Raw genomic sequence first — 26,868 nt, 5'->3', positions numbered from 1 at the left:
ACTGTTTACATAGTCCAAATGTCTATAGCTACAGTGGAGTGAAAAAACAAAACCACACTAAAAAGACAGTGTTGTCCATGAGTTATCACCTGGCTGATAATTGGCAATGGTTAAAAACAAGAATCAATTAGACCAATGGACATTAACAGGGGCAGATGGTTGGAGCGATCTTACCAGGCACAATACTAAGCAATTTTGCGTAAATCATTTACACTGTGACATGGGACGCATTTTTATCTTATTTAATAGATGAGAAACTGAGGGACTATCTGTTGAAATAACTGGACATACACTTGATCACAGGTTTGTCTATCTTCAGGGCCTGGCTCTAACCACATCATCACTCAGTTCCTCTAATCTGTGTTAGAGGAAAATGGGTATGAAGTTGGGATTCCAGGCTCTATCTCAAGCTCATAGGTCAGATGAGTATAAAACATAATTGCACTGGGACTTTCTAACTCATCTGGAAACTTGAGGTGTGGCTTATTTTCCAGACTAAACTTCTCTTTTAGTAAGGTAATTCTGACCCCCCAACACAGGATCTCCTGAAGTGAACATGCAGCAGGCTGTGAAGTACAAAGCCACTTCCTTGAGGGCACTGCACCCAGGGAACAAGGTATCTTTTCAAGTTCAGGGAAAAATGCCCAGCAGGGCCAAAGCTAAAGAAGAATAAAAGAGTGAGCAGCAAAGTTGGGACAGCAGCACATCTGAAGCTGTCATTTTGGTAGATGCTCTCAACTCACTTCCAGCAAACCTGGGAAGGAATGCTTCCCAGAGCTCCATGAGTAGTTTTATGATATAGGCTATTATACACTGTGGTCATCATCAATCTGTGAGGTAAAAACATTATTTTCTGTCACATATTACTAGAGAAGATCCTTTTTCCCAGCTCTTAATCTCAGAACCTAAATTTGTCCAAGATAGTATTTTATATTCACCACAACTGTATCCTAATCCAGAGAGCTGGGTGCTGGTGGTTCACACCTGTAATCCTAGCTACTCAGGAAGCTGAGATCTGAGGATCACTGTTCAAATTCAGCCCAGGCAGAAAAGACCCAGAGAAACTCTTATTTCCAATCAAAAACTGGAAGTGGAGCTATAGCTCAAAGTGGTAGATTGCTAGCCTTGAGTAAAAATGCTAAAGGACAGTGCCCAGGCTCGGAGTTCAAGCTCCACAATGATGACCACCACCACCACCACCAAAAGAAGAGTCCAGAGGAAAGAAACCTCAGTGTTCATTGGACCTGGTATTTATTCAGTGTCAGTGAATCCTACCTATCTTCTTGGGAGCTTTGTATGTCCCCAAGGAGGCACTTTACCTTTTTGGTAAGTGAATCATCTGAGTCTGATGGCATCCGAGTGGAAACGTGGAAAATCACTTCCACAGTGGAGGTAGCATAGTAAGGAGCAGTCTGCCCTGTGCTGCCATTGCGTTGAAGGCCACCCATGAATCCACAATGGGTTGAGAGATCCACCTGATGAAGGGCACATATAAGAAAAAGAGTAGGGGTCAATCCTGAGCTGTTCTCACTCATTAGAAGGAGTGTAAATTTAGAAAAAGAACAAATCATTTTCATTTCAATATATTTTTTCTGATTATAAACAAATATACAAGGCTAGACAAGGTTAACATTTTACAGAAATAAAGAATAAAAAGAATGCAAAAGTGAAATTGTTCTGTAATTCTAACTAAAGAAAGTAACTATCAATTTTTTAAGGGTTAGCTTAGTGTGGCTCAGTGGTGAAGTACTTGCCTAGCATGTACAAGGCCCTGGGTTTGATCCCTAGCATAGCAAACAAACAAACCTCATTAACTAATCATTAAGGGTACAAATGTTACACAGTTTAGCAGTCATCCCTAAAGTGCCATCAAAAGGGTTGTTCCAGTTTGTACAATCTCCAAGTATGAGGCAATTCATTTTAAAGTATGACGTACATATTTACTTCTTAGTTGCTCAATCTAAATATAATTTCTCGTATTTTTTCTTCTGGTAAAGCACCTATTTTAACACACATGAATTACAAAAATCTCTCCTGTGCCATATCCAATCAATGTACACTCTGAATTAATGTTCTAGTTTTTCTCAAATTCTAATTAAGAAAGTATAGTTTAAAAACATAGCCAAAAATATGTCAAATAATAAATATATTCTATGGCAAATAAAAAAAGGAGCTGGTGGCTTGTTCCTATAATCCTAACTACTTAGGAGTCTAAAATCTGAGAATCATAGTTTGAAGCCAGTCCAGGCAAAATAGTCTGTGAGACTCACATCTCAAATTAACTACCAAAAAAGCAGGACGTACAGGTACGGCTCAAATGATAGAGCACTAGCCTTTAGCAAAAAATCTTAGGGGGGCTGGGAAGGTGGCTCAGTGGTAGAGCACTTGCCTTGCATGCATGAGGCCCTGGGTTCGATTCCTCAGCACCACATAGGCTAAAAAGAAAAAAAGCTGGAAGTGGCACTGTGGCTCAAGTGGTAGAGTGCTAGCCTTGAGCCAAAGAGCTGAGGGACAGCACCCAGGCCCAGAGTTCAGGCCGCATGACCGGACCCCCCCAAAAAAAATCTCAGGGATAATGCTCAGGCCCTGAGTTCAAGCCCCAGGACCAACAACAACAACAACAAAAAAGTTGAAGAATATTTTGATTTAACAGAAGTACAATAGCTCTTAGAATCAAACCTACTTGGAAGCTGGTAGCTCATGCCTGTAATTCTAGCAATTCAGGAGGCTGAGATCTAAGGATCACAGTTCAAAGCCAGTCTAGAAAATCCATGAGATTCTTTTTTTATTTTTTATTTTAAATATTTTAGTTTATTGTAAAGTTGCTGTACAGAGAGGTTACAGTTACATGAATAAGGTAATGAGTCCATTCTTGTTGAACATTGTTACCCACTCCATTTTTCTCTCACTATCCCTCCCCCCTCCCCCACCACCTTGCCACCACCCCAAAGCTGTAACATCTATGAGACTCTTATTGCCAATTAACCACCTAAAAGAACCTGGAAGTGGAGCTGTGGCTCAAATGGTAGAGCTCTAGCTTTGAATACAAAAGCAGGGACAGTGTCTGGCCTCAAGTGTAAGCCTCCAGACTGGTATCCACATGTGAGCAAACATGTTTCCATGCACACACAGATACACAAGGCAAAAACAAAAAACAAAAAGCCTACTTGGACTTTTTTGAAAACATATGCTTTTGATCTTGATGTACTCTTTCCCTGTCCTTATCTTTACAGCAAGCTCCTTGCAGGCAAATTGTGCATAAGCACAACTTGAGGGTTTCTCCTTAGCATATATAACTAATAACAAGAAAAATTATAATAGGTATTTTAATTTGCATTTTTGACTACTTTGAATCCTTTACAGATTCTGTGGATATCTATCTATCTATCTATCTATCTATCTATCTATCTATCTATCTATCTATCTATCTACCTACCTATCTCTATTCCTAGGAGGCAGGTATGTGTTTATGTGCATACATGTCTATATATCAGTTTAGTATTTAGTAAAGGAAAAGAACCTAAAAATTTAAAATATCAACTATTAAAATGTCTTGGAAATGTATGTTAGGAAAATGGGATGATAGCTAAACGATCATAGCTACTATATTGTATTTCAGGTCAACTTCTGACTTCATCCAACTCTTTCTTAATCTTTCACTTATCAAGTTATTGCTTTCTTCTCCGGTCTCCATTTTGTGGCAAAACCATTGCTCCTCAGCCCACTTTTGTATTCTCTATACAAACTGTATGTGGCTTGATAAATTCACATTAGTATTCAGTTCTGTTACAAAACAAATGAAAAAATATTAAGGGGAGACAAACATTCACATGCAAAATAATGAAGATAACTACTGAATACAGAAGATACAAAGTTCAATACATTCTTCAATTTTTGAACATTACCCATCCTATACATATCTGTAAATACTGCTGGTTGATAAACAGCTACTGAATGAAATTAATTACCTCCCATCCAAGACCAGCAACAAAGTCTTCATATGCTTGGCTTCCTCTTTCATTGGACAGGATTGAACACTTGTCTTCTTGACCTTCAGCAATGTAAAATACTGCAATTTTGTGCGTCTCGCGACTGTAAAAGTTTAAATTTAAATGAATTACAATTCTCTATATAAAGTTTTATTTTACTTCTATCATCAACATGATGTCTACTATTAAGCTCACATTTACTGGAACTTCGTAGAGTTGCTCACTGCTGTAAGATGATTTGATAAACAATCTCATTTATTCTCCACAACTAAAGACAAGTACTATTATCATCACCTGCCTTGGAAGGATGGCTAAAATCGTGTACAGAAAATTAAATAAGAAACACACACAGCAAGCAGAGAAGACTGGGACCCACAGAAGGCAGTCTAGTTCCTGAAAGCTCACACACAGACAAAACATACACTAAACAACCTGTCAGAACACCCCACTTATTATAAACAGCACTGTCTTGTAAAGAATTTCAAACAGATATGAATTGGGAGTAGATCTATAACATACTTTCAGAAGAAGATACTGGTATTTCCTCAATTAAAACTGTAAGAGATATGCCAAGACTTTATGAGAAATAAAAATTTCTTTCAAGCAGAGGATATCTGAGTATTTTCTTTGCCAAAGGGTATACAATCCTGTGCTCTGCTTTTACTGAGCGTGTTTGATTAGGTGGACAGCTATCCAAAGAAACCTCACTTGGCCATATAAACCTTTTATAGTGGCATGCTCCATGATGGATTATGGGAAATTTATATACTTAGGTAATTTACTTATTAAAGCAAGTAAACATGATACTTTGAAGAAAGGGACCCTGACATGAAAATTTCTTTTGTACTTGTAGCATAAATTGCTTCAACTAAATCTATGTTAGACTGATCAGATATATAATGGTATATTTTAGTGTCTTAATAAGCAGCTTCTACAAATTAGATGAACCAACCCTTATCATGTAATTTGATGATAGTTTAGAGATGAGAACATGGTTCTACTTCAAACAGACCCTTATTCAAGAATTCCGCATCCATAGTCCTATTGTCTATGAGTTTTACTAGTCAATATTTAACAAAAGAAAATCAGATTACCAGTTCTAGAGCAGTTATACTCTTCTTGTATTACATTCTGAGAAATCTCACAGAAAATACTAAGTGCTACAACAATACAGAAATGTTTCTATTGTCTAATATTACTTAATTACTTAATATCTCAACATTATAATCTGATTAGACAATTACTTTGGTAGATCTTGGCTCCATATTTTAACAAACTCTAATGTTTACTTCTTCATTAATTGTTTTTCTATTTAGTAAGGAAGACAAACTGAAGTTCAACTAAAAAGTTATATAAAAACTGGAGAGGTTCTCTCCTATTCATCTAGAAAACTATTTGTTTTCCCCATATGTCTTCATATAATAATAACACTTGGAAGAAAAATTAGAAAATATAGGAAAGAAAAAGACTAATTTAAAAAACACTTAGAATTTTAACATTAAAACAAAGAACATAGTTATTGCCACTTTATGATGTATTTTGCACAAAAATATATCATATTAAATGTGACTATATTCTGTTTTACAAATGTACACTTCTGGCTCTCTGGTGGTTAATTTGATATAAGAATCTCACAGACTTTCCTGCCCAGCTTGGCTTTGAACTGTGATCCTGATATCTCAGCCTTTTGCGATGCTACAATTACAAGTATGAATCACTGGTGCCTAGCCTATTTGATTCTTTTTAAAATGACACTTTCATATTATCTTTAATATATCTTTAAAATAATCTCTAATCTTTATAATTTTCCCCACAGGATCTTTAATATGTCCTTAAAATAAATACATAGAAACAGATCCTGATCATTTTTCAGACATTTGATACATACTATTCTGCTATTACCAGGAAGGTGGGGCATCATGGACACCAGCAGACAAGGCATGAGCACTCACCAGAAGGCAGAAAACTTGTCATTACAGAATACAGTGTAGTGAAATTGCCTTATTATTTACTACCCTAGTGACACTGACAAGAAGCACTTAGAATCATACTAGCTCATTCCTAACAACTATGAATAATTTGGAGGCTTGAATGATACACTGACTTTTGACCTAAAAGACTGAAGAAAAGGAGAAAAAATACTCAATTTCTTTCTGTAGCTATCGCTACATATTTAAAATCTCTTAGCATTTAATTATTCTCAGTTTTATAGATCTGGAATACATAAAAACAATATCAGCTTTATCTGAAATGTCTGCTTATTCTCCAAGTCTAGCCTTTTTTTTTTTTAACACAACTGTTCATTGGTCCTTGAGTCCTCATTAACTCAATACAGAAGCACAAAGAACTAAGACTGAATGATGGAGGACTGACTGATGTGGGTGTGAGGAAAGGTGACCTTTAGTTGTAAACATTCATCAAATTTCACATCCTCCAAAATGTTAGTACCACAGAGAGCCTGCTAGGATACAGACTCTGTGTCTGGCCTTATTAGAGGCAGGCTTTGAAATGGTAATTACAACATCAATAGCACTTCATATCCATAAGCTGCACAACCAATGCATGAAGGACCAGGTAATTCAAGAACACAAATACCATAAAACCAACAATTTTCCTATTCCAAATAGAATAAATTTTTCTTTCTTTTTCAGAATAGACCAAAATAGCTCAGCTTTTCTGTGTTGTCATATTTAAAGAGACAAACAAACAAAAAAACCAACTGAAAAAAAAAAGCATTCTTTTAACATCTACCTAACCACATGGGAGCAAGAAGGCACTCATATTTAAAAGGAGAGCCCACTGCGATTTGTATGTACAGAGGTCATATACAGTATATAGACCACAGATACAAGATATTGTCTATTTTCCCAATATTATGTTTAGAATAAGCTATATACTTTGCTAATAGTGACATGAATTAATATCAGAAACAAACAAATGTTCTAAGTGAAAGTAGAGGGACAAAGTATGTTCTTGTCTGCTATCTGACCAATCTACAGGACAGTCCAGAGTTCTTGTAGTAGAAACTCCCAGGCTTAGTTTCAAAATTTTTCAAAGAGAAACTTGAAAATACCATTTACCACAGGCATTTAGATGTCAATAAGACAATAAATCCAGATGCTGGGGTTTTAAGTGAAGGTTAATCAAGGGGCAGAGGATTGCCAATCAATTCCCCAAAGCTATATTTTACTGCAACAGCACCCCAGGGAGCTGATTCAATTGTACCTCACATAACTAAAGTGCATTAACATTCAACAAATTGGCCACAATTACAAGATACCAATATAGTCACTTAGCACTATGAAGCGTGGAATAATTTAGCACATGCTTGAAAATCTGAGTTGGCAACCAAATGACTGCTTGCTTAACACTGAAGGACAAGAGGGAGAAAGAAGGGAATCCCTAAGTCCTTCAGAAGGACTCCCTCATCAAATTTCTACAGAGAACTCAGTCTTCATTCCCCTGGAGAAAAAGAATCATAGCAATATGCAGGAAACTGAAGCAGATGAAGAGTGTGTAAAGAACAAGTTCTTTATCTCTAATGAGTTTAAGGTATTTTTTAAGAGTCAAATCTTTTACTAGAAAATCAAGAAAGGAAGACATTTAAAATGGCAATAGAGCTATATCTTGACAGAGAATGGTTTCTTCCCCAGGTACTACTATAAATGAATTGTTTAATCCTATGTATTTCTTTTCTTTTAATTCTGTGTATCAAACACAAAATTTCCTTGATGCTAAAATACTTATTGCTCTCTAGAGTAGTAAAGTCACCTAGGAGAAAGGGCCCTCACAACATCTTCTACAGAAGGAGTCAGGCTCAGAACAGCCATCTTGACATACTCCAACATTCAAGAAATGTACACAAATAGTTCATACTTTGCCATGTATGAGTGGTAAGGAGATACATGGGGAAGGTAGAAAAGTGAATAAGAGAAGGGCAGGGGAAGGAGAGAGAAAGAAAATCCATACTCTTGATTCTCACACATAAAATGAAAGCTTCTTAATTTTAGATCTTTCTGAAGGAGTAAAAGGACACAACTATGCATAAGCACAATTTCTTTCATTTTACTGTTTAGTCCTTAGTGATGTGACAAAAGGACCATTATTTGTAGTAAGCATCTTCCCAGTATAAAAAATTCCAAGGAGGTGGAATTTCAACATTGTTTTGATTTGCATTTCTTTCATGGCTAGAGAAGTTGAGCATTTCTTCATGTATCTATTGGCCATTCTTATTTCCTCTTCAGAGAAGTCTCTCTTTAAGTCTTTAGCCCACTTATTTTTAATCGGGCAGTTGTTTCTTTGAAGATTTGTCAGTTAGAATGGCTATAATCAAGAAATCTAATAACAACAAATGCTGGAGGAGATGTGGCCAAAGGGAACCCTACTGCATTGTTGGTGGGAACGTAAACTTGTTCAACTACTTTGGAAAGCAATATGGAGGATCCTCAAAAGACTACACATATAGCTCCCCTATGACCCAGCAATCCCACTTTTAGGCATTTACCCAATCACAAACAAGGCCATACTAAAGCTACCAGCACAACTATGTTTATCGCAGCATTATTCACCATAGCTAAGATATGGAACCAACCCAGATAGATGTCCCTCAGTAGATGAATGGATCAAGAAAATGTGGTAAATACACACACACACACACACACACACACACACACACACACACACACACTAGAATTCTAGACCTCCATCAGAAAGAATGGCACCACCCTATTTCTTAGGAAATGGAAAGACTTGGAAAAAAATTATATTAAGTGAAGTAAGCCAGACCCAAAGAAACATAGGTCCCATGGTTTCCCTTATCTGCAATAACTAGTATATGTCTAGGACAAGTAGAAGAGGTCAAAAGCTATGTCCATATGACCATATAAGATGATACAAAGTGAAATGAACTCCAAGATAGGGACACAGAGATTTTATCTTTCTTGTTATTCTTTTTAATGTATTTATAATGTACTATGTGGCCGGGTGCACGTGGCTCACACCTATAATCCTAGCTACTCAGGAGGCTGAGATCTGAGTATCTTTACAATAAAAATATATATTTAAAATAAAAAAGTCTAAATAGAGTTTACTAGTTGTTATTTTCATAGTCAGTTCAAGAATTCAGATCACTAAAGAGGAATCACAGTTGTGAACCTGATATACAACTAATAATGACACACAACAAGAGTTTAAGCAAGTGTCACTTGAGGTTTAACTAGAACTCACAAACAACCAAGACCATATGAAAGTCACTTAAAAACAGATGATAGTGAAATTATTTATCTAGCAGGCCATAACTTACCACAGTAGTGTCAGAGAAGCTAGTGCCTTAAAATGGGAGTAAAAGGGTGTATAAATGAGTTTAAGTGAGTGAAATGAAGAGCTCTAGTTATTTCTCTGAGTGCCAAGAGAAGACCTGTCCAGACAAAGCTGTACTCTGCTATTTTTCTTTCTTCCTCCTTGCTTCTCCACCACCCTTTCAAAACATAAAGCTCAAATATATGTAAAATTTTATGAGTTAAAGAGTAAGAAAATGTAACAAATAAAATACCTGAGGAAGAGCTGAAAAACAAGCATGAAGAAAATAACCTGAATTTCTGTTTATAGAGTTGATGGAATACTAAGAGAGTCTGAAAAGTAAGATAAAGGACCCAAAGCTGCTTTGTTCTGTTCTTTGTCTTTTATTTTAAATGCAGTTTCTTTTGAAAAAGAGTTTTATAAAAACTGAAGATTGAAAGCCGGGCGCCTTTGGCTCACGCCTGTAATCCTAGCTACTCAGGAGGCTGAGATCTGAGGATTGAGGTTCAAAGCCAGCCCGGGCAGGTGAGACTCTTACTTCCAAGTAACCACCAGAAAACTGGAAATGGCGCTGTGGCTCAAGTGGTAGAGCACTCGCCTTGAGCTCAAGAGCACAGGGACAGAGCCCAAGCCCAGAGTTCAAGCCCAATGACCAACAAAAAAAAATTGAGATTGAAAAAGTAGTTTACTGTTTTCAAGACTTATACATTTGTCATGTAGTGAGGACTATACTTAGTCTTGATTAATGGTTTTGAAAGCCAAGACTACAGTAATATCATTACATGGTACACAGCACAGACTACAAAGTCTCATGTGGTTTGGAACACTGTGGGTACAGGTGACTTGATCATTTTAATCAGGTAAACCTTTTTTTGAGAGTAGATGAGAACAAATGTCTACTGGCTGCTCCACAGAAAAAGTAACTCATGTCAAAAGTATACGTTAGTGGAATTCACTGACCTCAAGTCAAAAGCATAGGTTAGTGATGAGCACTGCTTCAGAAAGCTTGAGTTTTTCTGAACCAAAAGTCTGGCCTATGCAAATGCCACTAGACTGTAGGTTATAGAACTACCTTTTTGTGTCTCTGAAGATGTGTCTACAACTACAATTCTATCTTATACCCAAGCACACATCAAGATAGACAGAAAAACCTCCATACTTCAGAGCTCCCCTATGATCTAGCAATCCCACTTCTGAGCATTTACCCAAATGATCACAAACAAAGCCATACTAAAGCTACCAGCACAATTATGTTTATCACAGTATTATTCACCATAGCTAAGATACAGAACCAACCCAGATGTTCCTCAGTAGATGAATGAATCAAGAAAATGTGGCGCGCGCGCACGCGTGCACACAGACACACACACACACACACACACACACACACACACATAAATTCTATGCTTCGATCAGAAGGAATGACACTGCCCCATTTGTTAAGAAATGGAAAGACTTGGAAAAAAATCCTATTAAATGAAGTAAGCCAGACTAAAAGAAATATAGGTCCTATTGTTTTCTTCATTTGCAATAATTAGTATACATCTAGGATAATTTTAGGAGACAAGCAGAAAAGTTCAAAAGCTAAGTACATATGACCATATAAGATGATGCTAAGTGAAATGAACTCCAACATATGGACACAAGAGGTCTTTCTTTGTTGATGTTATTTTTAATGTGCTATGTGATTTTTTTTTGTTTCCTTTGTATGTTCTTCCCTCCTATGGTATATTCTCTGTTGTCACGTACTGGATGCTGGTGCCCTGCTTCTTGTATATACATTCTTCTAAGTTGGGGAGGGGAAGGGGAATAACAAAACACTGAAACAAAGACACAGGATGACCCATTGCAACAATGATACCCACAAGACAATATATTGAAATTGAACTTTACAACTTCGGCAGGGAAGGAGTAAGGAAAGTGGGGGAGGGAAGGAATAGTGGGAGAACAAGGGAAGGGGTAATAATGCTCAATAAGAAATGTACTCATTGCCTTACTCATGTAAATGTAACCCCTCTGTACAGCATCTTTACAATAAAATAATTTTTAAAAAATCAATAAAAACCAAAGGGAGAAACAAAACTTGATTGAAAGAAATAAAAACACCAGAGGACAATTAAAACCACACCTCAAAATTAAAAAAAGAGGAAAAAAGTAATTTGATATACTTTCACATACCACTGACGGGAATCCAGATTTTTCAGCTCTCTCAATAATTTTGAGTTTTTCTTTAACAGATGAAAATTCTTTCTATAAAACAAAGAAAAAAAAGGGTTGAAGAAAAAGAATCACATGATCACAGATCAAATTTATGACTTTAACAGTCAGTAAAATCATTCAATTAACAGACCTACCTATCACCTATTTATCCACTGCACCACTAAAGATTTGTTATAGAAATATAAATATTTGTTATAGAAATATAGAATGAATTCTATGCTCCATAGGAGAATGGAAACTCAAAAATTCCACTATATCCCATTACTATCTATCCAGGAGCACTGATGTCTCTATAGGTAATGAGTATGTTCCTATGTGCATATGCTTATGTCTCTGTTCCCTATCTCTGTCTTTAAAAATGTCACTCCACTGTCACAGATCAGTTCGAATTCAATTCTTCTATGCCTGAATCTCATTACACTGGATTGAGTCATTCTTCCTGACCTATTATGTCACTCTTATCTATCACAATTGTGCCAAGTTCACCTCCCTCATCACACATATGGATTACATAGTGATTGATTTATTCACCTTTGTAGTCCATTTGAATCTTGTATTAAAGTAGAGACAAAATGGACAAGGAAGTAACAAAATAAAATACACAAAGAAAATGCTTGATATTCTTTAAAATACATAATTGGAATTTGGAATTCAATCTTTATGTTAGTACAACAAAATTAACTTCCTTTCTAGTTTTAATCTAGTTAATCTGAAAATAATCTGCGAATATTATAACCAAGAAAATTCTTAATTTCTACTTCTCTTTAATCTCAAATGGATAAAAAGAACAATCACATAATAATAATGACATACTAATTGAAGAGACAAGCTTGTATCATTACCTTCTGTCCCAAGAATTCATTCCCAAGTCATCCAGCAAGAGCCTACAAAAATAAAAGGGTCCTCGGGGCTCCACAGGTGAGGGTTGCCCTTGGCTGGTGACTTTCATTGCAGAATCAGAGTTACATCTTTGAACATATTCATCTTCCTGTGTACTCTGGTGCAAAATGACTTCAATGATTTCCTTCTCTTGATCATAGTTCATTCCACATGGGGGTGGGGAAGGCTCATTTAGATTTAACTGTGATGGTAAAAGGCATTCAGGACTTGTATGGCCAATATTTTCAAGTAATTTGTCGAGGACATCATCACCCTCATCAATTTGAGAAAAGTCTCTCTGAGGTCCACATGTGTGATGGCACCAACCCGAAATCAGAAATGAGGGATTTTTTCCACTTGGTGCTAAGCAGCCTTCCAAAGGTCCATATAAAACCTTACCATCCCAAGAGTACTTCCCTGAGATATCTCTCACGATGACTCTTACGTCAGAAAGGGCACCCCCCGGTGATGCTCCAGATGGACCTTCTGATGGAGTCTGAAGGTAGGATATGAGGGTGCTCTCATTGAATACAAACAGCTGCAGGTTGGGGCTCCTGAACACTTCAGAAGAGAGCTCGGCACCTTCAACATGGGCATTGTCATGGTTTTCACTGACAAGGCTGTGCAGCATGGCTGGGCCTCCACTGAGGGGGTAGTGGCCCAGGTGGTTCACCAAGTGGGCCATCACCATGCGGGCAGTCAGAGGAATCAATTCCACACTTCTCCTCTTTTTCTCTGTAAAAAGAAGGAAAGAAATACAGAAAGTGGGGAGTGAAGATTTAAAATTAATACCATGATATTTAAGTTTATACTTAAAATGTTTGACTTTTTAATGACATTAATTCTATCTTATTTATTTAATTTATTTATTTAGTCGGTCATGGGGCTTGAACTTTGGGCTTGGGCGCTGTCCCTGCACTGTTCAGCTCAAGGCGAGCACTCTACTGCTTGAGCCACAGCACCACTTCCGGTTTTGTAGTGGTTTACTGGAGATAAGAGTCTCATGGACTTTCTTGCCCAGGCTGGCTTTGAACCATGATCCTCAGATCTTAGCCTCCTCTGACTGCCTAGGATTACAGGCATGAGCCACTGGTGCCTGGCTCTATCTGAATTTTTTGTACGTTTTTTTATTGTAAAAATGCTGTACAGAGGGGTTACAGTTATATGATCAAGGTAATGAGTACATTTCCTATTGATCATTGTTGCCTCTTCCTTTGTTTGAATTTTTAAAATGACCATGTAAGTAGAATGCTGTTGGAAGTCAACTTACATTGAACATTTGTTTCTAAAGAAGACTTGAAATCTATAGATACAGGAAAAAGTAAGAGATATATTCTGAGGGCTCAGGGGGTCCTGGTGAGGAACAAGTCCTCAATTTGAGAAGACCTGCAAGGGGGCTGCCTGGGGAAGTCCCCTGGCTCCTTCAGTGAGGTGAAGGTGGACCTGATAAGGAAAGGAATCAAGCTGTTACTGTTTAGATTGGGAACAATTTGCTTGATAATCTTGGGATAGCTTGTGTTTTGTTGCTTGCACATTTTAAATATTTAAGGGAGTCTGTCATATTAATAAATCATAGAGATACTTAGAAGGCTTCAACAACATTTATAAGTTGATTATTAAATGTGCAAGAACACCTGATTTTACAAAAGTTTTAGTATTTAAATGTTTAAGTTATTCTGACAGCAATAGGTTTAAGGAATAAACCTTGTAAAATGAGGTGCAAGGAAGAGGTAGGTACACTGAAACTTTAAATATGGGTTGAAAGTTAACTCTAAGAATATGGGTATTGTTAGAGAAATTTCAGTCTGCTATATAAAAGTATTACGAATTAATCTAAGAACAAGTAAAAGTGAAACCTTTAATTTTAACAAAAATTCCTTCAAATAAGGTAAGATTTATAACTTGAGCTTAAAGCTTTAGGAGACAGTTGGTTTCTAATTTCACAGTATGAAAAACCAAACAAATTCTATGCCTTTTCACGATAAAAAAAATAAAAAACCAAATGGTCTATTTTTAACACATTATTTTTTATTATTTATAAATCCTAGAAAAAAATCAAATCCTTTAAGAAATCTGGACAAGGTTAAGGAAAAATAAGATTATTTCGAGTTTTCTGGATTTCTTACTATTTTTAATAAACATGCAAAACATTCATTTTTTAGAAGCAAAGGTCATCTATAGCCATTTCTGAAATTAAACTCTTCTCCAATCCTAGAAGTATAGAAGATTTTTATCTAAGAAATTTATTGCCTAAATTTAATGCGCAAGCTAAGAAATGTTAATGTCAGAAAGAGCAAACACAAAACTAGTTAAGAATTGATAAGTTCATAATGTAAAGTTGTAGTAATGCCATAATAGAAGTATCATCTCTAAACATAAGGCCAATTTGATAAAGGCCCAATGCAGAAAATAACAACTGGAGACACGATTTTGCTGTTCTTTTACTCATATACGTTGTGCTTTTAATTTGAGGTAAACATAAATGTGTATTTTGTGAACATGTCTGAGTTCTTTTTTTGGGGGGTGGGGGGAGGGAGGGTTCAGTCGTGGGCCTAAACTCTGGGCCTGGGCACTGTCCCTCAGCTCTTCAGCTCAAGGCTAGCGCTCTACCACTTGAGCCACAGCGTAACTTCCAGCCTTTTTTTCTGCTTATGTGGTGCTGAGGAATCAGGCCCAGGGCCTCATGCACGCAAGGCAAGTGCTCTACCACTGAACCACCTTCCCAGCCCCATGTCTGAGTTCTATAATGGGAAAACAAGGATTCACATTAATGGATTCATAAACAATGACCAAATGAAACTCTGCACACTCTGTACAAAGTATTCTGGTAAAACCCACAGCAAACACTTCCTTGGGAAGTAAAATAGCTCCCTTTTTTTTTTTCACCTTCCTTGACTTGAGCTTGTTAAAGCACCAGAACTGTTGACCTTCCTTAGCCCCACCCACTTTTCCCCCCTTGACCTCTTTAGAAATGACTCTGTTGTATTTCCACTTCTCTGACTTTGCTTCCCTGGTAACAAATTCTCATTTCTTTTACCCTACAGGATGTTTTTACCTTCAACATTTCATTCTTTAAGCTAACAAAGTTCATGATTTATTATTCCATATCCTCATTTTTTAACTTTTAATTTTGAGACAATTGATAGATTATGTAGTTATAAGAAATTACAAAAAGACTTGAAATATCCTTCTACCAAGTGATAACATGTTACATATCTATAACAGAAGATCATATAGAAGCTCTTGCTAATCCTTTGACTCTAAAATGGTCACATTCTACAAAGGTAACAAGTAAATTGCTATCTCTTTTCATGCACATCTCCTAATCAGGAACACTATGTGGTCCTTTCAAAGCCTGCCCATTCTGGCAACTTTAGCTTATGTTCTTCTTCATGGAAAGATCACATGGTGCTACTGGCTGCAGTGTCTTTCTTAATACTCCCTATTTCTCCCAGTAGATCTAGAGCTCCTTGAGAATAGAAAATGAGTCTTTTATGGGTGTGAGACATATAGGCCCTCCATAATACAAAGCTATTTAAATAGCTAAGATATTTAAAAGAGGAGAAATAAAGTAATAGAAAAAATAAATAAGGAAGGCAGAATTTTCCATGAGAGGACTCTCTAAATTCAATTTCAACTCCAACAACTAAGTTTTTTAAAACAGAACACATTACACATGGAAAAAAGGCTGCAATCTTTCCTTTTTTGCCCACAAGATTTTACATTTGAACTAATACTCACCCTCTTCAACAGTCAGCAGGTTTCCCAATTCTGCTGAAGAATAGTATTGAACTGGCTCGGAGCTCTTCACATTTGCTAGTGGCAGGAAGGGGTCATAATCCGTGGATGACAAGTCAGCCAGGGTCAGTGTGTAGTGACTCTGCTGGGTGTATGTGCTAGATCCACAAACACAGCAGTGCAGAACCTATGGAAAACAGATGAGAATGGTACCCTGGATGCCACCAACCAAAGTCCACTAACTGTTCAATTACTCGAGTCCTTAGGTGCTAGGGATGCTTACAGTGAGCACTTCAAAATAGTCATTTTCATTTTAAATGTCTTTTTGCTAATAGAAAATTCATTTTGCTTCTTTCACATGACAATAAGTATGTACTCAAGATGAAAGAAAAGCAGAGGTGAAAAATTACCCATTTTGTTTTTTGATGTGGTTGTACATACTTGAGTTCTCTTCCTTCCACCAAAGACAGCTCAAGTAAAAGGAACTAATTCAGGAGGCAAAGAGAAGCTGTCAGGTAAACTCCTCATGGTGGTGAGCTTTATGACAGTTCATGCGTTAATTAGAATAGCTCAGAACTCCATGAGTTGTAAGGGTTAATTTAACACAAAATTTACAATACATTTCAATAAAAGTAAATTTAATACTGGTTTTTAAAATATTATTACTTTTTCTAAAGATTAGAATCCTTTACTTACTTTAGAGGCTTTTTGAAGGTCAATAGATTATTGGAAACATTATACTGTTTTCTTCCTTTGATCAACAGATTTTGTTAAATGTTCTGGATGTTCTTTTCATATTAGCATTCCATTCTTAAATAGACACAGATTATGTTCCATAAAAACTGGGTATTCTGACCAAACAGCAGTTGTTTTAAAAATTAAAGATGGCAGTCATGTAAAAATGCACACTTCTTTAACTTGGTGACATCTTGTCTATGGCTGGGTATGTTCTGATTTCACTCATTAAATTGTCCATATCTTTTTAAGTGTTTCAACCCAAGACAAATCCTTTTCAAAGGGCATAAATAAGTAAATGTACAAAACACAATTTGGTAACTCTTGGACATATATAGGTTTACAGTTGTGCGCCAAAGTCCAGATGGAGACTCACCCTGTAGATATAATCCAGCAATGGGGCCTGGGATGGGTGCTGTTCCTCCAGAACCACTGTGGACACGGGATGGAGAAGTGCATTCACTGGCAATGCCATGCACCATTCCAGGAGGCAGAGGAGCAAGGATACAATGAACTGGAAGAAGAAACATGACCAGTACAATATATGGACTATTAAACCTCACTACATGTAATACTATCTTGGAAAACAGTCTGTTTAAACTAATTATTCAATGGACACACAAATGCGACATAGGTAAATAAGGAGAAAACAGGGTTGTTGTTCTTATTTTTATTTTATTTATTTATTTTTTTTGGGTCCGGTCGTGGGGCCTGAACTCTGGGCCTGGGCGCTGTCCCTCAGCTCTTCAGCTCAAGGCTAGCGCTCTACCACTTGAGCCACAGCGCCACTTCCGGCTTTTTTCTGTTTGCTTATGTGGTGCTGAGGAATCGAACCCAGGGTCTTGAGCATGCAAAGCAAGCGCTCTACCACTGAGCCACCTTCCCAGCCCCTGTTGTTCTTATTTTGCACTAGTCCTGGGGCTTGAACTCTAGGCCTGGATGCTATAATTGAGCTTTTTTGCTCAAGGCTAGCATTCTACCACTTGAGCCGCAGCTCCACTTCTGGCTTTTTAGTAGTTAACTGGAGAAAAGAGTCACTAAATCTACCAGCACAACTACATTCATTGCAGCATTATTTACCACACCCAAGACATGTAATCAACCCAGATGCCCCTCAGTGGGTATAAGGATCAAGAAAATGGGGTATATATACACAATGGAATTCTATGTTTCCATCAGAAAGAATGACATTGCCCCACTCATCAGGGAAGACTTGATAAAAATCATATTAAGTGAGGTAAGCCAGAACCAATGAAACATATGATGCTTGTTTTCCCTCATTTATAATAATTAGTATATGTGTAGGATAGTTCTGAGGATCAAAATAGCTCAATAGCTATGTACATATGACCATATAAAATGATGCTAACTGAAATGAACTACAAGATATGTAAACAAGAGGTCTTTTTTGGTTTTGTTTTCCTTTATGTACTGTATGCAGTTATTTCTTTTTTCCTCTTTGGTTTACCCTTATAGTCACTGTTTTTTATTTTAGTAACCTTTGTATCATTTATAACTTTGTCTGATTTGGGCATGGGAAGGAAATTAACAAAAATAGTGAGACAAAGGTCAAAGGGTGAACCAATACAACAGTGATACTCACAAGACATTATGTTGAAAATGAACTTTACTGCTTGGGGGAGAGGGAATTCGGGGTGGAGGAAAAGTGGGAGAAAATGAGGAAGAGGGAAACACTGTTCGAAAAGAAATGTACTCATTATCTTACTTACGTAACTGTAACCCCACTGTATATCACCTTTACAGTTACAAAAAAAAGAACAAAAGAAAAAAAAAGTCTCATGGACTTTCATGTCCAGGCTGACTCTGAAACATGATTCTCAGATCTCAGCCTCCTGAGTACTAGGATTACAGGCATAAGCCACTGATACCCAGAAAAAATGGTGTTTTTGTAGGAGATATTATGAAGGCCTATGCATAAGAATATATCAAGGTTATCACTCTACATAATATTACTTGTTATCCCATCTCACACTTAAAAATAAACTAGGGAAAGTCATCTAATGTGCCACTTACCTTCTTGTCTGTTTCCACTGAGGAGTACTCAGCACTTGGTAAAAGAAAAGCAATTGTGGCCACAAGAATCTGCATTAAAAAGTTAAAAAAAAAAAGATAGGTGCAAGGTAATTATGGGTAAAATCTTGAAAACTAGGAGAAGGTAGACCCAGGCCTGGTTTCTACTCCACTCTCCTGGTAGGGGAACAGGGAGCCACAAGAAAAGGATAGTTCACATAACTTCCACCATCAGCCCCATACTTCCCACGGTGAAGTAAAAGGTACTTTCAAAAATAATTATGGAAATATTCGCATTTAAAATTATTATAAATTGCATAGTTCTCCACTTGCTATCCTGGTATAACCACACTTCTTTCATTACCAAAAGTATTCCTATTCTTAAACAATAATGATAAATTATACCATTTTCCTAAAGCTCAACTTTAGATCTGATATTCCTATGGATAAAGCACTATTTCATTCTAGGTCACTTAAGGTCAGAAACTACTTTTGATGTGTTTCTGAGAGAACAAAGTGATCTCTCCAGTGAAATTTATCTAGCACTAAGAGGAAATAAATCAACATCACTTCTTTCTCCCTGTAATCCCTTATAGGGACAAATCAAATTTTCTCAGTCACTACTGGATGTGTAAAGAACAGGCATTGTTTAAAAACGTGTAGCTATAAAACATAACATTTGGATGTGCTTTAGCACAGGCACCTGAGGTGAGAGTACCTGCCCAGGTCTGAGCAAGGCATCCTCGATGGTAACCTATATGTAGGATGCTATGTTAAGTGATTCTTCCTGTTCCTTCTGCTTCCCCCTGCTGCCAATTACCCCATAGAGATTATTACAGTAATAATCTCATTATAGCTGGGTAATCATGCTAAAGCAGAAAGCATGTTCCAGGGCTTTAGTCTGGGAGGGACTCTTCCTTTATACAACAGCCATCCCCTCTAGCCTGCACAGAGGGCACTCATAACCAGCTGCCTATTTCTTGTTGGCACCATCCAAATTACTCTCGATGAATAAAGCCTAATCTACAAAAGATCTCTTTGTAGAGGTTGTGTCTGTCTTTCAAATTCCCCAAGTATCAGCTTCTGCTCTGGAATACTGCTAGCTTCTTTACTTGGTGCCTAGACTTGCAGCTGAGAAGAATCAGCCAACTTCATCTTAAAATAGGACTTATGTTTGTTACAACTTAATAATTGGTTCTCCAATCATTATTTGAGGGCTTATAAATAATTAGATATCAAATAAGTTAAAAAGAAAATGCACATGTGTTTTAGCATTACAAGAAAAGACTTACTTCTGCCATCTTCCGAGGCAGAGCAGTTTCAAACATCTGCAGCTTTTCCCAGTAGGAAACAAGCAACTGAAGAACATCACAAGCCATCTGAGCCACAATTTTGTTAGGAAACTATAAAAGAAATCAAATCCCAAAGTAAAATAACAAAAGGTGTATTATTAAGAAGAAAAAACCGTATTTATTCCAAATCCCATATACATTATAGTAATTTGTTTTGCATGAAGCATTGTTTAATTTAGCATTGTTTAATTTAGAAATTTAAATTGTAATTTCAAGTTCCTTACTCAGGTCATAAAAATAATATTTTTGGCTACAGCAAATTAAAATGGAGTGTACTGCTGAGTATCTCCTGTGTGTTGAACCTTTTACAAGAATTGAACTCATTCTCATTGATCAATTTTCATTGACAGCACTGTAAGGTAGATGGCTATCTTCATTTTACACATGGAAAAACAGATTGATCAAATGACTTTCTACCTATGAAACAACCCACCTATGTAACATACTAGGAAATGTGTAAAATTTGAGAACAGAATATAACTCATTCACTATGATATAATATTCTGAGGACGCCTCAAAATGTGTGTTCCAGGGTCCACATTAAGATTTTCTGGATGCTTCTAATTCTTGTGAGATGAATGCCACAAGTGCTGTTCTTACAAACTTATATTTGAACATGCTAGGGGATTAGGACATCCAATATTTCTCTCCTTAGCAAGAAGCTGGGTACTTTACACTGCTATCCACACCCCATTATCTGCTGCTCAAAGGTTTGTCAATAATTCTGTATCACTGCTCTAGAAAATTCTCACTACAAGGTCCATGAAGCAGATATCAATTGACAAGTATGCCACATAAGCAATGCTAAAAAGGTCAATGTTTAGCACTCCAGTGACAAAAGCACAGATGAACAAGTTAAGGAAAAAGTAATCAATTTTAATTCTACGGAACAGTTGCTTACCAGGCAAGTGCTTGGTAAATGCTAAGTACAGAGTTTCTTTACAGCCTTCTCTAGCCACCTAGACTCCAGAAGACTTGAACCCTACTGGCATGTGCTTTCTTTTCTTTTTTCTCATTTCTTCTCTTTCTTTTTCTTTTGCACACTCTCTCTCCTCTCTCTCTCTCTCACTTTCTCTCTCCCTCTCTCTCCTTTCTTTTTCTTTCTTTTTTTTGTCAGAAATGGGGCTTGAATTCAGGATCTAGGTACTGTCCCTGAGCTTTTTTTCCACTCAAGGCTAGTGCTCTAACACTTTGAGCCACAGCTCCACAACTGGTTTTCTGGTGGTTAATTTGAGATAAAAGTCTCATGGACTTTCTTTCTTGGGCTGTCTTTGAACCACGATCCTCAGATCTCAGTCTCCTGAATAGTTAGGTCTGAGCCACAGGCACCCAGATCCTACAGGCACTTTCTATCACTCAAATGCCCTGGACTGTTTCTACCTTATGGGGCACAAAATATCACTGCCCAATGAGGTCACTACCCTCATCCAAAGCTGTGGTAGCCTACTGCTTCCAGCTTTACAGCTTCATCCTGTTCTCCTGCTATATTTCCTTCACAGTCTAGGACTGCTGGACTTGTTGGACAGGGTAGTTGGACTTGTTTGCTATTCTCCTTCATCACTGTCATATCCAAAATATCTCACATGGTCTCATCAGGTGTGCTTAAGGGGAAGATGAAACATTGAGGGAGAGGAGAAAAGGAGTAGGCACTTGGCAAGGCTCTTAATTCAGGAAACTGGAAACAGACAAAAGGACAATAATGAGAGCTATGGCAGAAAAGGCAAAAAGGTGTTGGGCTGAGAGAAGGAATAGGTAGAAAAGGCAAAGAGAAGGCAGCAAGAGGCAAGAGGCACAAGAGCTAAGCTGTGTCTCAAAGAATGTAGATGGAGTGCCAGGTCCCCTCCATGCAGGAGGGAGAGCACACACACTAAGGCAGCAAAGGCTTAGGGAGGATGCCGGGCACCAGTGGCTCACGCCTGTAATCCTAGCTACTTAGGAAGCTGAGATCTGAGGATCGAGATTCAAAGCCAGCCTGGGCAGGAAAGGCCATGACACTCTTATCTCCAATAAACCACTTAGAAAACTAGAAGTGGCACTGTGGCTCAAGTGGTAGAGCACTAGCCTTGAGCTGAAGAGCTGAGGGACAGTGCCCAGGCCCAGAGTTCAAGCCCCATAACAACAACAAAAAAAAAAGGATTAGGGAGGACCCGTGAGCAGTGTGATAACTGACACGTAAGACAGGACTGTGAGCAGTGTGATAGTACTGACACACAGACAGAGAGGTGGAGAATGGCAGAGATGAAATAAATCATTCATTCACAAATGTAGGCACATAGCCATGGAAAACTGACAATGTAAGCACAGAATTAAAGGCACAAAATGTACAAATAGTTCCTATTTTCCAGGAACAGGTAGTGTCACTGGGCAGCAGAGTCCTATGTAGTACACTAGCTGGTGGGCTATGTTGGTCAGCCGAGGGCTGGCAACCCCAGTCAGGAGGCTCAGTGACCACCAACTCAGTGAGTTAGGTGATGGATAGACTTGTGGTAGGGGAAATAAGAGAAGGGAGTTGGGGGAGAGAATAACAAAAACAAACAAAAAAAACATTAAAGCCTGGAAACATTGGTGGGATAAGAAGAAAAGTCACTTTTACTTGAAGAAATGGAGTAAAAGGAACCTCAGATAAGGCTGAGGGTGGCTGATTCAGGAAGGCGAGGCTGGGTAGGTTACCTGAGCCTGAGCAATATGTCATGCTATGGCACTGGTCCCCATCCACAAAGGTGGGATGGCCATGACTTCATGAAAATATTGGTGGCACAGAACCACCACACACTTGTGGCCCATGTACTCCCCCATTAAATAGAAACTGGATAAATGGAATTCTTTGTGCAGTAACCCAGATGGACTGATTTCACTCAGTGATCTCTCTCAGTGCTTCTTGCTTGTGGTAAGAGGTGAGGTTTCATTAATATACCTTGGGAAAAGTACTGCAGACATGGCTGGAGGTGTCTTTCCATATCCATGGACACAAATGGAGCGCCTTCATGGAGTATTTTTAAAGGGCATGGTAACAAGCAAGATGGTATCAGAATCCTTTTAGGGCTCCTGCTCTCTGTGGAACAGACAAGAGCTGGCTGGGGCTAGCCTCCAAACATGGCCTGCTCTTCTTCATTTCTATCCTTCCTAGCCCTCTTCTCTTCCCGAAGTGTCTGCTCTTCTTTGAGTTCTTGTGGCACTTCCTCCCTTCTATTCCTCAGTTCTTAGATTTATGTGCTATGGCCTTAAGTAAAATAACCCAACTGGCACAGAAAACTCAGAATCAGAGAGAGATGGCCTCAACAATCCATATTTCACTTAATGCATTGTTCACTATTAATAAAAGTGATCTACCTGGCTATATCTTGGCCGTCTAATTTCCTGACCCTTTGCTTAGCACTTCAATCTGGGGCTACTACTTGCTCTTCACTTTCCCTTGTCTTAGTTCTAAACTGGAAATGACAGCAGTACTCATCCAGCAGGGGAGTTCTGTGGGGCAGGCCACACACTGTGCTGGACAGTGCCTGACAGAATAAAGACTCAATAGTGTTACCATGTTTTTCTGATATTTTGTTTTTCCTCAGAATTACAGAAATATAGTGGAAATTTAAGAACTTAAAAAGAACTAAAAGAAGACAATCGAGTGGGGCAGTGATGGCTCATCCCATACCAGTTCCTGTAATCCTAGCTACTCAGGAATCTGAACAGGAAAGTCCATGGGACTCTTATCTCCAATTAACTACCAAAAAGCTGGAAGTGGAGCTGTGGCTTAAGTGGTAGGGCACTATCCTTGAGCAAAAGAGCTCAGGGACAGTGCCCAGGTCCTGAGTTCAAGCCCAAAACTAGCACCAAAAAAAAAAAGAACAAAATATAGCTACCATATAACCCCAGTCTTCTTTACTTTAGTCCTCTGCTGTTACCAGTTTCTACTTTTGTTCTAGCTATATAGAAACTACAAATACACACATACATACACACATATACATATATGCACACATAGATAATTTGTAACATGCCACTGAGTTATTAACAGTCTTTTCAAATAAGATATAAAAGGGAACTACCTTCTTTTAAGTATGCATGTCTAGTTTTAAGATAAATTGAAAGTTGAAAGGCAGATCTTACAATTGAAAAAAATTATTTAAAAATAAATTGAGATCTGTATTGTTTTTCAAGTTATATCCAACATGTTTCACTTTAAAAGTTATATGTGAATATTCCTCGTAGCTAGAGAGTAAGTATAGTGCATACTTCAGTTACGTAAAACCCCAGATATGTGGTGAGAGTCTCTGGGTTTGACCTGACAAGCTCCTCAGGCTCCCAAACAGTGTACTTTCCTCCTCTGTGAAGTGAAGGTGGCAGTGACAGTTCACCTCCTAGTGTAGTTCTAAGTATTAAACATCATGGAAAAGGTCAGGGTCAGACCCTGCTCAGGCTGAAGGGAACATTCTCCTGTAGTTTCATGGTTGAATAATATTAATTTTAACATTCCTCATCAAGGAATCAGCAGTAGGCATTTTTCCAACTTCAAGGTATAAACAGTACCTTCCACCCTGCCCAAGTATTGTGAAGCAGGGAAGGGCAAGGATGAAGTGATAGGGGTGACTGGAGTATATGCTTAGGGAACAAGAGGCATTAAGTTTAGTCAGACAAGGGCCAGATAAAGAGAGCTCCACACCAAGCTAAGGGGTGGAAAACCACTGGCTGATTATTCTGTGGTCTTAAATACATAATGCCTAAAGAGTAGAAGAGGAGCTGACACTGTCTTAATGGTGATTGTCTCCACACAGCTGTAATTGCTGTTACTAGTAAAAGTGACATGTGGCAGGCAGCAAGGAAAGGCAGGCAACAGTCTGAACATTGATGTAAGATAGGTAGTTCAGGATTTGAACTTTGGTTCATTTGGGGGATTCTATAGGCCTGAACAAGCTCCTTAATGTCCTGGACCTTCGTTCTCCAACTAGTAAAATGAAGACACTTTTCTTATTATTGAGAATTTCCCCAAATCCCTTAGCATAATGCCTACTCCACATGAGGCACTCATCTGTTCTGGAAGTACAAAAAGGACAAGTCTAGTTATTATCACCATTTCTAAACAGGATCAGGAAAGGACAGGAGATGAGTTCTGGTTGTGGAAAACAGCCTAAGTGTATAATTGAAAGTTCATTTATGTCTTTAATATCACACAGATCTGTCTTTAGTGCTGGTTCTGCCACTGGTATCTGAATGGCCTTAAACTTGTGACCTAATTTCTCCAGGCCTTCATTTCCTAATATCTACCTTGCAAAGCTGTCATAAAGATTTGCCTTATATGATTGTACAATAAAATATGGAAGCCGACCTCAATAACAAAGCAAATAAAGAAAGCTGTACTAAAATGTCTAAGGTTTAGCAGGCCGCTGAACTCTCAGGACTCCTACATGGAAATTGTAAGGGCTATTCCCAGTTCTACTGAAGAGACCAGGACTTGAAATATCACTTTCTTGTCACTCTTATTGACAGATAGAAGACTTCCTCCTTTCTATATGAGCTGCCCAGCCACCAGAAGAATGCTATATGGCTACTAGGATTGGTCTAGGAATACTCAAGTCAATGGCCTGATTGCACCTGCCAATTAGGAAGCAACCATTAGTGGTCTTACAGCACATTAACCATGGCTGGCAGAAAAGAAATTTTGAATCACTACCTCTTTGTAATGTGAGAAGCAACAAAGATGGAGCTGATTCAAAATAAAACTAGTTAAATGCCAGAGGTATCTTAATGTCACATTAGCATTATGAAATGGTAATACCTTCAAAGTTACACCTATCACATTGATGGCCTCTTTCACCTGAGGATGGTTGGTACACTGTACAAGCTCTTCACAAATCCAAACCCCGAGGGAGCAAATGGCGATGCATCTTTTTAAAAAGAAACAGAAGGAAGAAAACTCCCATAAATAAATGTAATGTGCTAACTCAAAGTAGCAAAAATTACAGATTCATCAACAGGATTCATTCTTGAAAGAATAGAGGAGAAATGTTCAACAGGCTAGTTTTCAGGACAAATGAATATGGATAATGATTAGCACTTAACTATTTCTTGAAATAAGTGACATTTTCTGATAATTGTTACAACCCACTTATGATTTGCTTTTGCTAAATCTAATTTGTTTTTACATTTTATTGTTTTAAGATATTTTTGAGGAGAAATCATGAACATGACACATTGAATATTGACTCTGTACTTGCTTTACAATAATATGTACAAATACCTACTACATACATAAGACAAACCCTACATTTTATTTTAAAGTATATTTGGATCCAACTTCCAAAATAAATCTCAGTTGTTTCTTTTAAACATTGTGCTAACACACACATCCTTCAAAGATAATATCATACCATGCATACATTTTGATTCTATTTGAACCCTAATGAAATCTGGCTTCTACACTGAAGAAAAAGTTATTAGTGGAAGCAGAGGATAGTTTGCCAAGACATGTTCATAGTTTGAATGTGGTAAATGCGGAAAACTAATAGAGTTGAGACTTTTAGTGATAATATTAAAAAAATCAGAATGTACTAAAAGTTCCATAGTTTAAAAAGTACATATAGCTATAGAAATGAAAGAGACAGAAGAATAATAGGGATAACTTAATATGATAGCAT

General features: G+C 37.7%; 1 protein-coding gene across 1 annotated transcript in view; it reads right to left on the bottom strand.

Annotated features, from left to right (window-relative positions):
- Window positions 1-26,868, bottom strand: part of Ralgapa2 (Ral GTPase activating protein, alpha subunit 2 (catalytic)) — a 304,448-nt gene that overhangs the window by 105,394 nt on the left and 172,186 nt on the right. Inside the window, exons 27-35 of the mRNA XM_013027112.1 lie at window positions 26,010-26,118; window positions 20,183-20,293; window positions 18,894-18,962; window positions 17,236-17,373; window positions 16,128-16,311; window positions 12,350-13,121; window positions 11,466-11,537; window positions 3,969-4,092; window positions 1,320-1,475 (exon numbers count right to left, since the gene is read on the bottom strand). Of these exons, the coding sequence (XP_012882566.1) occupies window positions 1,320-1,475; window positions 3,969-4,092; window positions 11,466-11,537; window positions 12,350-13,121; window positions 16,128-16,311; window positions 17,236-17,373; window positions 18,894-18,962; window positions 20,183-20,293; window positions 26,010-26,118 (1,735 nt within the window). The remainder of the gene's footprint in view (window positions 1-1,319; window positions 1,476-3,968; window positions 4,093-11,465; window positions 11,538-12,349; window positions 13,122-16,127; window positions 16,312-17,235; window positions 17,374-18,893; window positions 18,963-20,182; window positions 20,294-26,009; window positions 26,119-26,868) is intronic.

The sequence above is a fragment of the Dipodomys ordii genome, unplaced genomic scaffold, assembly GCF_000151885.1.
Source record: "Dipodomys ordii isolate 6190 unplaced genomic scaffold, Dord_2.0 Scaffold99, whole genome shotgun sequence".
Taxonomy (NCBI): domain Eukaryota; kingdom Metazoa; phylum Chordata; class Mammalia; order Rodentia; family Heteromyidae; genus Dipodomys; species Dipodomys ordii.
Note: the sequence above shows the minus strand (reverse complement) of the source record. Positions and strands in the feature narration are given on the sequence as shown.